Source organism: Nestor notabilis, unplaced genomic scaffold (genome assembly GCF_000696875.1).
Source record: "Nestor notabilis isolate BGI_N333 unplaced genomic scaffold, ASM69687v1 scaffold8221, whole genome shotgun sequence".
Taxonomy (NCBI): Eukaryota; Metazoa; Chordata; class Aves; order Psittaciformes; family Psittacidae; genus Nestor; species Nestor notabilis.
Window position 1 is genome coordinate 35,792 of NW_009915111.1, and position 14,537 is coordinate 50,328.

At 38.2% G+C, this 14,537-nt stretch overlaps 1 protein-coding gene across 1 annotated transcript in view; it reads right to left on the reverse strand.

Moving 5' to 3' along the window:
* Nucleotides 1–479: 479 nt before the first annotated feature.
* The window catches only part of LOC104413061 (nuclear receptor subfamily 5 group A member 2-like), a gene marked incomplete at its 5' end in the record, with an annotated part of 39,584 nt that continues 25,526 nt past the window's right edge, over nt 480–14,537 (reverse strand). The window contains one exon of the mRNA XM_010023966.1: nt 480–1,211. Coding sequence (XP_010022268.1) covers nt 964–1,211 — 248 coding nt within the window. The remainder of the gene's footprint in view (nt 1,212–14,537) is intronic.

Consider the following 14,537-nt stretch of genomic DNA (forward strand, 5'->3'; position numbering starts at 1 on the left):
CAGTATTTGCTGTCTTAATTTTTTATTTTTCATTCTTCTGTCAAAGAAACTATTCTTTGTGATGGCTAAAATATCTCCATTTCCTTTATTTGAAATGGCCATAAATACATAGCAAAGCCATGTTTTAGGCACTGCCCTAGTTAAGTATATAGTTGAATTGGCTAAATTTTTTTTGGAGTCTTTATCTTAGCTATTTAATAGCTATCCGATGATAATGGTAATAGAAGAGGGATACTGCCTGATAGAACAACATGAACACATGACAAAACAAACTTCAGAACATAGTTAAGAATGTCAGGCTAACTGGATAACAGACTCTTCATATTAGCGATTTGCAGGCCTGAGAGACTGACAGTCAAAAGCAGCCTCTTAGGATTTGGTGGCAATACTACATAGCACATGGCCTACGCCAGCTCTCTCTTACAGATTGTTGAATGGATGCCACATCATTTATCACAGAAGTAGTAAGTGTTGGGTCCTTGGAAGGATGACAAAAGATGCTATAGATGCAGCTTTGCATCTGTTGTAACTGTTTTAGAAGTCGTGCTATACAGTGAAGGAATTTAGTGCACTCAAATTCCCCACTATCTTAGCTTGATAATACAGATTAGTTTTTTTTCTCCTAAGTTTCTTCATCTTGGCAATCAGCAGAGTTAAATATACAAGAATCATTCTGTCCTTTTCCATGTTGACATTGGTGAGAGTATCCACTTGGTAAGTTCACTTCACTCCAGTATAAAGTCCTACATGGATTCCTTTGGGGATGTATGTGTAGCATATGATTCACAGTTTGCAATACAAATACCCTGATACATCACTTATTTACTATTAGTATTTGATTATTATACCATTTTGCGAAGTCTTAAAACCACATTTTAATTAGTGTTGCTTGGAGCAGTTCAGAATATATATATATATATATTTTTTTTTTTCCTTGAAAGCAGAAGCTCTAATGAGTATAATTTATGCTCTCTTTGCATGCAGCATTTCAATGAGAAGGTTATTACATGGCACATCCCCGTTCAGGTGTTTGTAATAGAGGTATTCTTCAGCCTGCATACTGATGGCCCGGATTTCTGGTAGTCGCAGGAGAAGCTGCCCAAATTTTTCTGTTTGCTGTGGGTAATTACACATCGTGTAGTCCAGCAGAGCAGCGTTCACTTGTTCCTGAACACCTTCCACAAGCTGGAAGTTCTCAAGATTTTTGACATCTGAATGATAAAAAAAAAAAGGTAACAATTCAGTTTCATTTTAATTCCTGTTTATGGAGGCAGTGTTTCGCTAAATGGATGTATTTTTTTTCCCTCCTGACAAAAGCATACTTTACAAGCTGCTGAATATTCAGTGAACCCTTTTGCCAACTTTCCTGGGAAAATGATCACAAAAGAGCTTTAGCAGAGTGTCTTGTTGAAATTCTGCATATACCTCAAATCAATTAGACACCAATGGAGTCTGAGCAAGGTCAGCTCTTTTCATAGCTTACAAAAAGAAAGGTTGAGGATTCCTGAAGTAGAAGACCATAATATATTGCTAGCAAATGAGTCCCAAGAGGAAGCCCTATCTTTAACCTAGTATGTTACACAATTCATATAATTCTGTATTAATTTTTCTGACCCAAGGTGAAATCTGTGTCCAGGGTATGATGTAGTTAATTCTAATAAAAAGTGACAGGGTTCTTGTTTCTGTTTGACATTTTGTAAATGATTCTGAAAGCCTTTGACTTGTCTAGCCTATGTTAATGAACCATCTGGTACACTCCAGTGACTGCCAAAATAATCTTCCCTACTAGAAACTCTCTAAAATATATATTTCACTGACTAATGATCTTTATAAAATGAAATCATTGTCCTTTGGGTGGAATGCCAGCTAAGAATGGTGCCCTTTAACCTGAATATGGTTTCTGAAATCCAACACAGACTTTTTTTTTTTTTTTGGTATTGGACAACAGGGGCATTTACATCAGTAAGGCAGGTACAGTTTGTTCACTCTGCCTCTATTTGATTATCTTCTGTTCCTATACTGCAAGTTCAAGTTCTGGAAATGTTGGTCATAGATAAATGCCAGTATATTAACTCATTGTTTGCTTCCCTGTGTAAAAATTACTCTTATGGCATCATCTTTTGACCTGTCCGGAGATGCAGAAGCAATTCTAAAGCTTGCTTTATAGAGTGTTGCTATAATGCAGGAAGAGAGAAGCCATCAAAGTGCTCTCGCTGGGACAACTTGTTGTTGGAGTTTGATCATTTATACTATCAGTAGTGTACTGCAACTTGTAGTTTCTTGTAATGGTAAAGCATGGTGATACTGAGCATAGCTATGCTGATGATCCACTTTGACTAGAGACGAATATGCACTTCTGTGGATGTTCTTGGAGCACAGGAGATGGGGAATTTGGCAGAATTTGATTCATTGTAAATGCCAGCCTTTGGAGGGGAAATCAGTGTTTTCCTTTGCAAGACGAACACACGCTGGTCCCCCAGTCCATAAGCAGCCTGGGAGGCTGTGTAAATTTGGTCTCACAGCACCTTTTCCTAGAAATGCTTTAAAAAGAGCAAATACTGGCTCCTGCACATAACTGTGTGCTGGAAGATGAGGGAAATGGTTGGAGGAGGCAAACATCTTCTTCAAGGCAAGAGGATAGGAAGGATCCCAATGGCAGCCCAGAGTAGCATGCACAGCCTCCAGGGCTTGAGTTACATCTTTGAGCAGAGGCTGCTCTGAAGCATGCTGGCTGCCGGGTGCACTTCATGTTCACCCTTGCAGGAGCTGCGGAGTGTCCTGCTGTGCTCATTACCGCCTGCCTCTTTCCTTTCCCAGTTTCACTGTAGAAATGAAACAAGTAGCTCTTGGATTTGTGCTGCTTGTGTGGGAGCTGGGGACACGACCTCCATCTGAATTTTGCTACCTGGCTTAAGGAACTCACTAGCAATACTTAAATTCTGATGGCTGTCCAGCAAGAATCATCTGAACTTTGCATTATCCAGAGTGAGGAGAACTGGAAACTTCAAAGCTGCTATGCCTGGTCCCTTAGCTATTCAAACTCATTTATCCAAAGTCTCTTTGCTAGTGTCTCTGGAGATCTTTTGGATAATCATGTTTTCATGTATTACACTGGACATTTTCTCACACAAAATATAGCTGTTTATTCTTTTCCATACCTGCATAAAACTCCCAAGGTATTTTGTAGTGAATGTAACCTGGTTTATAAATTGGGTATTCTAAGCATATTTTTATAAAGTTAAGGCACATTATCAACTATCACAGTTATTTTAAATAGGTTGCTTTCGGATGCAAAATGCAATCACTAATGAATTGATAGAACATAAGAAATTCCCACAGAAAACAGGGTCTATGCTGGAGATTAAACTGTGTTAAACAACAAGATAAAATGTATAATGATTTCAGAATCAGTATTTTGAACTTTTTTCCTCTGTTAAAAATAACTAAACATCAGAAAATTTTAGAAACTATTGCTTGATTCAACCCCCTTTAAATTCAAAGGGCATCTTTGTGTTGCTGTCTCTGTTTTGAATTGTGCCATGAGATTAAATTGTGCTGACTTCTTGAAAAAACAGGTTCCTTCTCATTTTTGCTTTTTGTCTAAATGTTACTGCATGGAATATATGCTTACTGGCAAGTCACAAAATCAATTTCAACAAAGATCAAGAAGAAATGAAACCTGACAATTGCAGAGTTTCTGTATTTTCCTGCAGAAGTGGTGAATTCAACGTACGTTTTAGATACGCATTCTTTCTTCAGCTGTATTGATATAATACTCCAGTTCAAAAGGAGGTGTAATATTTTATCTATACTACCCCCATATACAGGATCTGTGGCTTCTGGCAGTAGGTGTGTTCCTATATGCTTGTCAGCTGCGTGGCCTGGCTGAACTGCATGGATGCTGCAGAACTACGGGGGAAGAAGGTCTGTGTTGTTTTGGGGTTTTTTTTCTCATCTCAGTGGACAGTTCTTTAAGTATTCATATGTTGCAACATAAGCACTGAAGTCAGATGTAAAACCAAGTCCAATTAACAGCAAACAAAAAGTAGTTCTGGGGCTTCTATACCACATCTAAAGCCTGAGGAAATACTTGTAATGTATTTCCACTACACAAAATCTTGATATTTGTGGTGAGGTTCAGTGCTTGTAAATAAGGTATTATTAGATAACTACTGAAAATACACAGAATTTTCCCTACTGCTTCTATACTGAACCAGGTACTCATAGTCCAAATGATCATAGTTTAGGACATGGCTACACAATTCATCTGTTGTGTAGATCTCTCCAATACTGCAGTCATAACAGGGGGGAGGTAGAGGCAACCTGGTGACCGGTTATGTATTTTGGAGTGAGTCATCTTGAAATAACCAAGATTTTTGGATATGATTTTTGATGAGTGCTCTCATCTCATGTGCATTAACAATAAATGCTACAGTAAAGCAAACAAGACAAATTGAACACAGAGATGGAACTCAAAGCATATGTGCTGTAAAGCTTCACTGTCATGTGTCAATCTATAATATTTTGTATATTGTTAAAAAAGAGGTTTGTCCAACACATAATTGCACTATAAATTACATAGTTATTTTTGAGAGAGAATCAAAAACTCTGACTCTAATATGGATGAATAACAACAAAAAAACCCCATGTGAATATTAGGTTATTTCCAGTAGCTCCAGTTTCTGCAGGTAGAACAAGAAAAGCTATACAGTTTTCACTTCTGGTACTTTGCATTTAGCTGATAGAGATATAAATGTTATTAAATAATAACTCAGGTTTATAAGTAGATGATTTTCCTGTGGTTTGGGTTTGGTTTTGTTCCCAGTATTTATTATATAACTGTCTAAAGGTACGTGATTTAGTTTTCCAAATACTTCCTTTTTGATAGAGATCCTTTGAATGCTAAGGAGTTAACTTGGTAAAACATCAAGCAATGCTTGTGTAAGTCTCCTGAAGGCAGTGGTGTACAATGAGCGTGAAAGCTGCTACTGATGTGTACAGCACAACAGTCTTTCACGCTTTCACAGACTTCTTCATTCCTGTCAGCTGTTTAGAATGGGAATGTCTCTTATCAATCTTTACATCGGTTAGTAACAATTTAAAGTACACATGTTTAAGCTTAATGCAAGAAATCATTTTGCGAGGTTTAGATGCTTGTAAATTAAACGAGTAGGAATGGGTTCCCCCCCTCCCACCCACACACCCTTTAAAACCTAGCAGCTAGAAAAACTGTTTTGTGTTGCTACAGTAAGTATCAGTCTCTTAGCTCTTCTACTTTATTCACTCAGGGACTAATTACCAACTTTTTACATGAAACAGCCTTACTCTGGGCTCACAGTGGGGCACACATCTTTTTCTATCCTTATTGGAAAGTAAACCCTTAGGTCTTCTGGAATATATTATATGTTTTACAAGAAATAGCAATTGCTTTTCTGTCAAACAAAGAATTTTTGTTCTCTATAGCTTATTTTTGACGATTAAGACAAAACCAGTACTACAGTGTGTCAGGATCTGCTCTGCAGTCACAGTAAAGGTCTGCCAGTATTCCCAGAAATCTCCCCATTTTGGTTATTTTCTACATCTGCTATAAATCTGTGCATTAAGCTGAAACTGCAAACAACATTCAGCCTGAAGAGAACACTTTTGCATATTTTCCCCCAAAATGGGTCTGGTCTTTAGAGGGGGAAAATATTTAGGTTTCACAGAGATTTTTTCCCTCTTATATTCCAAACATGAAATACTGAAAATTTGGTGGTGTGCTAATCTGTAGAGAGCTTCCCTTGGTCTGGGGATTTTGAAAAGGAAAATGAAACGGAATGAGAGATTTAAATTTGAAAAACAGTAACTCCTTAGGAGCAGTGCAAATATTTCCCAAAGAAAACTGGTTCAATTCTACTGCTCGCATCTTTTATCAGATAGTCTTTCTATATGAAGCAACGAAGAGGCACGTAGACAAACAGCTCAGCTGCCTCTCTGCATTTTGCACCAGTGCGAGTCCTGGTAATGCAAGGATGAAATAAGGTTGTGTTTAGGCTTCTCTGTGGGGAGGAATTTCTCCCTTTCACAAGGCTGGAAACAGTCTTGCTGCAGATACTCCATGAAATAGTACATGATACCAGCCCGGGGCTCAGCTTTCTCACCGTGAATGGGCTGATAAGCTCCATCATTAAAGGACTTCATAAAATCCAGTGGGCCCCAACACTTCGCAGCTCTTTGAAATGACTGTTAAACTTGTAGGTAAAATATGTTGTCTTCCAAACCCTAGTGATGTTATTTTTGACCAGGATGGCCTTCAGGCTCACCATCCAAGAGGTTTGTCCATTCTCTCCACATGGCCTAACAAGCAGCATTTCCTCTGCTTAGAAACATGCTGTTTTATCAGGGAAAGATACAACTTGCCTCCTCAGGCCAGAGCTGGGGTTCCCATCAGGGGTTTTGGTGTGAGGTCATTCCCATTTGACCTTGAGGATGGATATGTTAATTCTGAGGAAGGCTTTTCCCTCAGAGTAGTTCAAAGAAGGGGATTACCCAGGACTAGGTGACATTACTAAGCCTTCCTATATTTAAACACAGCTTTTTCCTATTTCACCCCACCACCACCACTTTCTGCTAGCCCCACAAATCCTGTGGGTTGCAGGACTTAAAACACAGGTAGATTTTTGGCGTGTGATTGAAAATTTTTTGACAGCAAGAGTAGTAATGGTTGATAAAGTGCCAATCTCTGAAAATTACCCACAATTCTCCTTCATTGAAACTAATAGCAACAACAGTGGTTCCATATAGCACATCTGTCACAAAGGCAGATATATGCCATTCTATAGCTAAGCTTTGACAGACAAAATGCTATAATGAAGGAAGATTTATGGTAAAGATAAGGTTCCTTACTGCAAAATTCTCCTCAATTTTATTACAGTAGGGTTGTGCTGAATATTATTCACTTAGAAGTCATGGGAAACAATTCCTGATAGATGTATTTGCTAATCAGTGTTAAGGCACTGTATTTAGCACTTTCCAAACCCTGAAAAACCTTGGTGTTAAAACAACAGAAATCACTTTTCTTAAGACTTCCAAGTCCAAACTGAATGCATAGAAAACTTTTCCTGTCTTTAGAAGGATTATATTTTGGCAGTGGTTAAGCTATGTGTAACACTGCAATGATCAATCTCTGACTGTTTATTAGGGTCATAAAGTAATTTTCATTTTCAGTTGAACATAGGATCAGATAATGGGCACATTGTTTTAAAAATCTTGATTAAATTCTTCTAGAGAAATGTGTTTCACTCATGCCTAAGTTATCAGGCAAAATTACATATGTATTTTAAAGTAAGAATAAGATACTTATGAGAGAAGGAGCTGTAATTATTAGTCTGAATCCCTTTTCATTCCCTCTATATTCAATCCTGATGGACCTTTGGTTTGTTTCAGAACAACTTAGACTCAACTAAATCATATTTTGTTGCTGTTTTATAGTAGTAGGCTTCTTTCTATTGCTATTTAAAATATTGAAATTTATTTTTCTATTCCAGAAAGATTCTTACTGAGAAAATCACGTCCTGAACCATGTTTAAGACTTTTGTGAAAAATTTTATAGCTGCTTCTGCTACTGTTAGCTCTGCAGTGGAAAGGGAGACATGGGGAAATAAGCTGCATTCCTCTCCTTGTGCGACTCTTCTTGCAGTGCCAGTATAGACAAAGGGCAAAGCCTAATTTATTCCTTGAATCTTTATGACTGGTGTAATTACTGAGTCATCACTTAGGAAAATAAACCAACCTGACTTTCAACAGCTCAGCCTGAATTTATTGACTCGAAAGTTAAACAAACAAACAAAATCTACACCCAAGTCTTGTCCTGGCAAACCAAAATAAGGCAATATGTGATAAGTTGATCGCTGAAACACAATAAAACTAGATGCAGCCAGGCCTCTTCGGAGAAAGAGCTGCTTGCAAGTCCTGGCCCAAAGTCCACAGCCAGCTACGCCCTTGAATACAAAGTCCAGTGGTTCTCACTGAGACTCATGAGGGAAAAGCATGGGCAGGCACAGCCACAGAGCCAGGGGTGTGGGGAGCTGGTTGGGATAGCTGGTTGATGAAACTATGGTTCAGCTCAGCAAGATGCTGGACAGACCACAGGTACCACATTCCATGCAGTGGTTCCATGGCTGACACTTCATCTTAGCCATGCCTAAACTCTAGTACCACTGAACTTTGATCAATTTCTAAAGCTTCCTCTATGACTGGAGTTATGTCCCTGCTGATGTCCCAGATTTGCTTCTGCTTTGGGTGAGCAATGCAACATGCTGCTTGCCTCTTGCTCATCTGGGACAGAGGGCAGCCTGTCCATTGCCTCACGGCTTATTCTGTAGGTATTCTAATCCATGCTTAAGCATTCAGTGATAGGATTAGGTTTCACATTAGAGTGTAGCTGTTGTTTTCTTTGAAGATGTGACAGAGAAACAGGAATTTGAACAGCACTTGCTCTGATGTGTCTTCAAGGAAATTCCCAAAACAACTGGAGTCTCCAACCATGCTAGTGTGTGGTCTTAGCTACTGCTAGCTACAGGCTGTGCTCCTGAGCGGGCTCCGATGTCTGGGTTGAAGCTCTGCTGGTGCATTCTAAAAAATAACCTGTAGTGATTTATGCCCAGATTTATAGTTTGCCTTTGTAGTCTGATGGTAAGGGACTGGTAAGGTGAGCTGACATGGGGTTCTGGATCCTGCTCCCATGTTTGTTTATATATTTGACCTAGTGACCACTTAAGGTAAGTGGCAGATCGATCCCAGAAAAAATGTCTCAATCCAGGTCTCTCTTTTTCAGGGGAAAATTGTGGAACCACTATCCTTTGGAGCCATGGTCATTATTTGTATGCCAGCACACGCTGATAAACTGGGACAGAAGTGATTTAGGGAAGGTCTCACAGACAAACAGAAAAAGAACGTGAGTCAAAACTCAGTTTTACTAATTCCTTACCTAATCCCAGGTTCATATTATATGTCTGGGCTAGAAATGTTTGTCTTCTGAATGTTCAGCTGGAATAAGCACAGATAAGAAAACTAATATGTTAATTACCATGCTATCAGCAGGCTTTTATATATATATATATGCTTAAATGCAGGCAAATATACAGCCATAGCCCTAGCATATATCACATTACAGTTACTAGAAAAAAGTATCACAATTGAATAAAGCAGAATCTAGGCTTCAGCTAAGAGTTTAGAAAAATAGAATAAATAGTAAATTTATTGAACCTAAAGTTTTCCCTAGTTAATTTCTGAAACATCATTTTAATCTTCAATAGCACATGAACAATACAGGATTGTTGGTGTTTTAGGGAATTGGCTGTCACTGTCTACAATTTGTAGGGTGTGAATAGTTTAAGATGTCATAAATATTTATGAAGTTCCTGGGAATGGTGATAGGGACATCATACAAAATCCTTGAAGTTATGAACTGAGGCAGAAAGGGTGTTATATGCAACTTGTAGTAATAGACAGTTTGGTATAATGTAGAGAGGAGCAAGAAACAATCTATTATTTAGCTGAAAAGAAGCTGAATGTTTAGACAAAAAAAGGAAGGGAAATTTTGAAAGATTTGCTTTTATCTGGAAAATATTTGCTCTGCTTTCACTTAGGCATTTGCAACTTTTCTGAGTGATTGGATTTACTGCACTCAGGAGAAGCTTGCACATTACCTATTCTTTCCCTTTCTATCCCTCTCCTACTACTCAAGTACTGTTTAAAATGGTAATAATGGTCAGATTAATCTCAGAGGTATTTTTACTGCTGCCACTGCAACTACAGCAGTGGGTGATATAGTCCTAAAAGAAGAAATATAAATATTTTCTGGAAAAATATTGAATATAAATTTCTACTGTGGTTAAAACACAGAAGTGCAGCTGCCACTGAAACCCTTTTGAGCATCAGGCTGTATCCTTTTATAAAGCCCATCTGTCTCTGCAGAGTATAAAAAATGCATGATCATAAAAAGCAGTACTCCTCAGGGGAAAATCTCTCTGTACTAATCTTGTAGTCACTTTACAAAACAGTTTTTAATCGCAAATTTGCATTAGATTTTCAGTCAAGAACTTTTGTGGTTTTTGCAAAGTTTTCTTATTCCATTAGAATGAGATATGAGGTACAGTTTGTTCAGGTGGAAAGTCCAGACTATGAATAAACCAACGTTATCATATGAAAGAGAATTAAACAGGCAGATCCAAGTGGGGATATATTAAGCCAAATTTAAGCTCCAGTAGTTGAATTTAGCCTGTACTAGATGTCTGGTTTGCCTCAGGATATATTCAGCTTTCCAGCTAATCGACTGAGGAAAACTGCCTCAGGTATGATAAAATTTACAAGAGAGCTCAGTCGAATAGCTCTTGTTATAAATACTAGCTTAAAGGCATTCTTCTGGTCTTTGGGATCAGGACTGTATTTGCATTTAATTATTGTATTTCAAACTTTTTGAACTTGGTTAAAAATATTAGACCAGCCAGTTATAGCATTATAGTGGTTTCCAGAGAAGGGCAGACCTTCATACAACTCTTTTATTACTTGGTGAATTTTGTTTGGCTTCATCCTTTTGTTTAGATCCAAAGTCCCACAGGTGCAAAAATTATTACAATATATTCTCTTTAAAAGAATGAAATATAGTTAAGCAAAGGTGTTTTAGTGATAAGAGGAACAGTACTCCACAATGACTTGCTGTCAGTGTAATTGACAAATAATTAAGAGTTTTAAGCCTTGTGCTATTTTGAGACAAGGCTTAGTGTGAGACAATCAATCAGTCATCTTTAAGACATTTTGATTTCAAAAACCTGTTTTTCCTCGGTTTTTGAGACTTTTAAATACATGATTTTACTAGTTCTATGTGTCAATATTTGTGCTAACAGGGTTGGTTTTCTTTTTTCACTGAAGTTGTATCAGTGGAAGCTGATTCTAGTTTAGAAATACCATGAAAAAGATAATCATCTTTGCCTGTTTAAGGTGTGGGAAATAGAAATCGGTTAAAAAACCTGTTTACTTATATAATTGTATTGGAATAATATAAAGCAATATGCATTCATTTAATTGTTCAATGCTGAAAGCACTACTGTGGAACTACAGTGGAAACAAATATATGACTCCTATTAGCCAAACATCCGAATTTTACTATTATTAGTTAGAAGAGTTAGACTCTACTTTGGGCAGTTACAATTATTTGCTATGTAAATGTAACTCAGACAGCTCACAAGACCCTTGATGGTACATTGAAGCCATTGTCTCTCAGCTGTTTCAATTCCCTACCAAATTAGCATTGACAAAAAATTTGCTGGCTTAGATGAAAAGGGATGATGAGTTTGGTCCCATCGTATACATGTTATCAGTCATCAGATCATTACCACACCTCACTGCAACAGCCCATGAATTTGCTTAAATGCAATGCACCATGCACTGGAGCTCCTCACTGAGTGACAGCAGAACTGGGGGCCCTGAGACAGGGCTCCTGCCCTGTCCCCCCTATCCTTCCGGCTAGCCCAGGCTGCTTGGCCTCCTGCTAGGTGGGGGTGAAAAGAAGCACTTTGTTCTCCTGTACTTTGAGTCATGTTTTCATGGACAGTAAACACAACGAAGTAATTTTCTGCTGCGGTATTTCAAAACATATTGTTTCTGATATTGCCTATTGATGTGAGTGGAAGTTGCAAGTTTCATTTTTTACTGTGACGTCTGTGCTTAGCTGTGGAAGTGGTTTGGCAAATGAGAGTGACAGAAGCCTAAATGGGGACATCTGCAAATACACTGGCACTCTGCAAGTGTCAGGGCTGGCAGGCAGGAAATGCTGGAGGGGCACCCAGATGTGTGTCAGAGTTGGGACTCTTTTCCCAAATACACTGATGTGTATACCAGTGATCTTTGTCCTCGTTGCTTACACTTTTAAACATACAAATATGAAAGCTAAAGAAAAGCCCACCTGAAAGTCCCTTTGTCAACATGGTTACTCATCAGTTAAACAAGGTAGAGAAGCGTGGAGTAAGAAAATATTCTTAAGAAATGTGGAAGAAAATATTCTTACACATGCATTTCAAATACGAGGCTCTTAGAAGAGAGTTTTATTTCTCATCTGCCTCTGATTTCTTGATAAGAAACCCCGATCAGAAAGGACTGGATGCTTTCAGATAAGGTAGTGCCTCAGTGCATTTGTAACATTTCACTTGCTCACTAAGGAAGAGCAGAAATAAGTCTGGTAAACTCCAGATTTGTGCTCACTGCTCAGCTCAGACTCAAATGTTTGGTCAGATATGGATGTTTCCATAGACATCATAGTAGGTTTAACATAAGGTGCATGAATTAAGGGTCTTCAAGTCCCCATTAGCCTCTGGCCGGAGCTGCCCCTAAGATGATGACAAAAAACTCATGTTCCCTGCGCAGGGGCAGGGGTAGTTTGATCTCCTGATGCCACAAGCCAGACGGAAGTGAGCGCACCTCTGGCACTGTGCAGTGTCTCCTGCAATGGTCCACAGAGGGGCTTAGGAACATGAGGGAGCTCAGCCTCCTGCAAACTGAGGTTTCCACTTTTCCTGCCCTGGCCAGGCTTGCTGTACCAGTGACATACAATCTCAGGGTCCCAGCAACACTCTGCCAAGGCCCTAAATGCTTTCTTTATTGAATTAGACTGTGGATTTTACCTTTATTGCTGAAAATCTGGAAGGATTTTTAATTCTGGCTCTGCCTCCACCTAAATCAACACTCACTGGATTAAGGCTGGCTCTATCTAGATCTCACTGTGCTCTTCAAAGACGTTTGTTTATAGTGGTGTTTCTCCACCGATACATACTTTTTTTACTGAAAGACTCTGAATTGCCATTTGGAATGGAATTTCTTTTCTGTTTTTCATGTTATGGTAAAAGTTACATGTGTTAGTACTCTCAAAATTGTAAAAAAATTTGGATTTCTTACTTGAAAGGTTAATTTTCCTGAAAGTTATGCCCAGGCCAAGAAACAGTGCTTTCCTGTAACCTTGCTGCCCCAGCAGACAGTGGGATATGCATTGGCGGGATACAATTCATGTAAGTACACGTGGGCATCCTTGTGCTTTAGTTTCATTGAAATTCAGAGGCTTTTAAATCTAAGGTATTCAGCAATAAACAGTGCATTTATAGCTATAAATGAGCTGTTGTTCTTGCCTTTCTTCATTTATATTCACTAATTGGAAGTTAATGTGTTCCCAGAAGCAAAGCACTATATTTAAATGAAAAAATACACTATTTTTTCCAAACTCTGTTGAAAAGCAACTCACTGCTTCTCCTAGTGCCTCATCCTAAGAGCACCTCTGTAGTACCTCTTTAACCTCTATTCTCTGAACATAGAGATTATTGGTCTGTTCACTTTAAACACTTTACTTTGACTAGTAAGATACAGACTAGTTCAACAAAGATCAACAAAATTCTTACCACTTATGTTCAACCAAGCCTAATGAGCCTATAGCTAAGCACAGCCCAGCAATACTTTCTTTATTTTGATATTTATTTCCTGTGTCAGCTTCTGGTTTAAAAAAAAAATATACAGATCTCAGTACAGTAAATACAAATCAAACCTGACACCTGGAAAAAAAATCACATACTGGAAAAACTTGATATAGAATCCAGTGGTGTCAAAAATCCTACATATTTGTTGTTTCCAATTCAGACATTCTTCATTTAGACCAAAATAACAGACATTTATAGTGTACCTTAGTGCTGGTGACTATTTAACAGTGAGGTGCTCTCACAGCATGGTACTCTTTATGTGCACAGTAATGAAAGTTCACTATTGATTTTTCTGTGGCTGCTTGTAACTATTATAGTTGATACATCAATAGAAAAGGAAAGCACAATGATTCACAGGAGGCAGAAAATCAGAGAATACATGATGCTGTTACAGTAAATCATGGCATAATCTCAAGAATTGATAGATGGTTACTGCTAACTTGAAACCCATGGCTTTCTCTGAAAAGACTAGCCTATAATCGCCCGATATGTTCTAACAGACTGACTGCCTGTAATAGTGGTAAAGGACACAACACAATGTTTCATCTTCGAAATAATGGTTACCACGAGCCAGGTTGTTTTGTTGTGGTGGAATTCGTTTTGTGTGTTACTGTAGAAGGAGGGAGAAAGAGTGGTTTGGATGCTATTTAGACTAGTACTTAAAGGTTGTAGGAAAAAGAATATCTTTTTCTTTTCCAGAAAAGAGCACAGAAGTTTTTTGTTTAAAAAAAGAAAGAAAGAGGAAGAGAAGTTGTCATTAATTTTTAACTTGCAAAAGTATGCAGTTAGTTGAAAAGGAAATGCAAAAGAGCTGATTATTCTTGAGATCAAAATATTGGAGCTGTTTTGTCAAGAAAGGCATATGCAGAGAAAATACATTTACCATGGCTATTTCCAGTTCCACAGCATCCTGAAAGGGAGCCAAAGACACGTAAGTAATTGAAAGCTCTTTAAATATCTGCTTCTCTCTGCTGCATTTTTGAGGGGTACAGCAATTTCTAAATTTTACAGCATGTCTAGTGAATTTTTAGCAGGAAT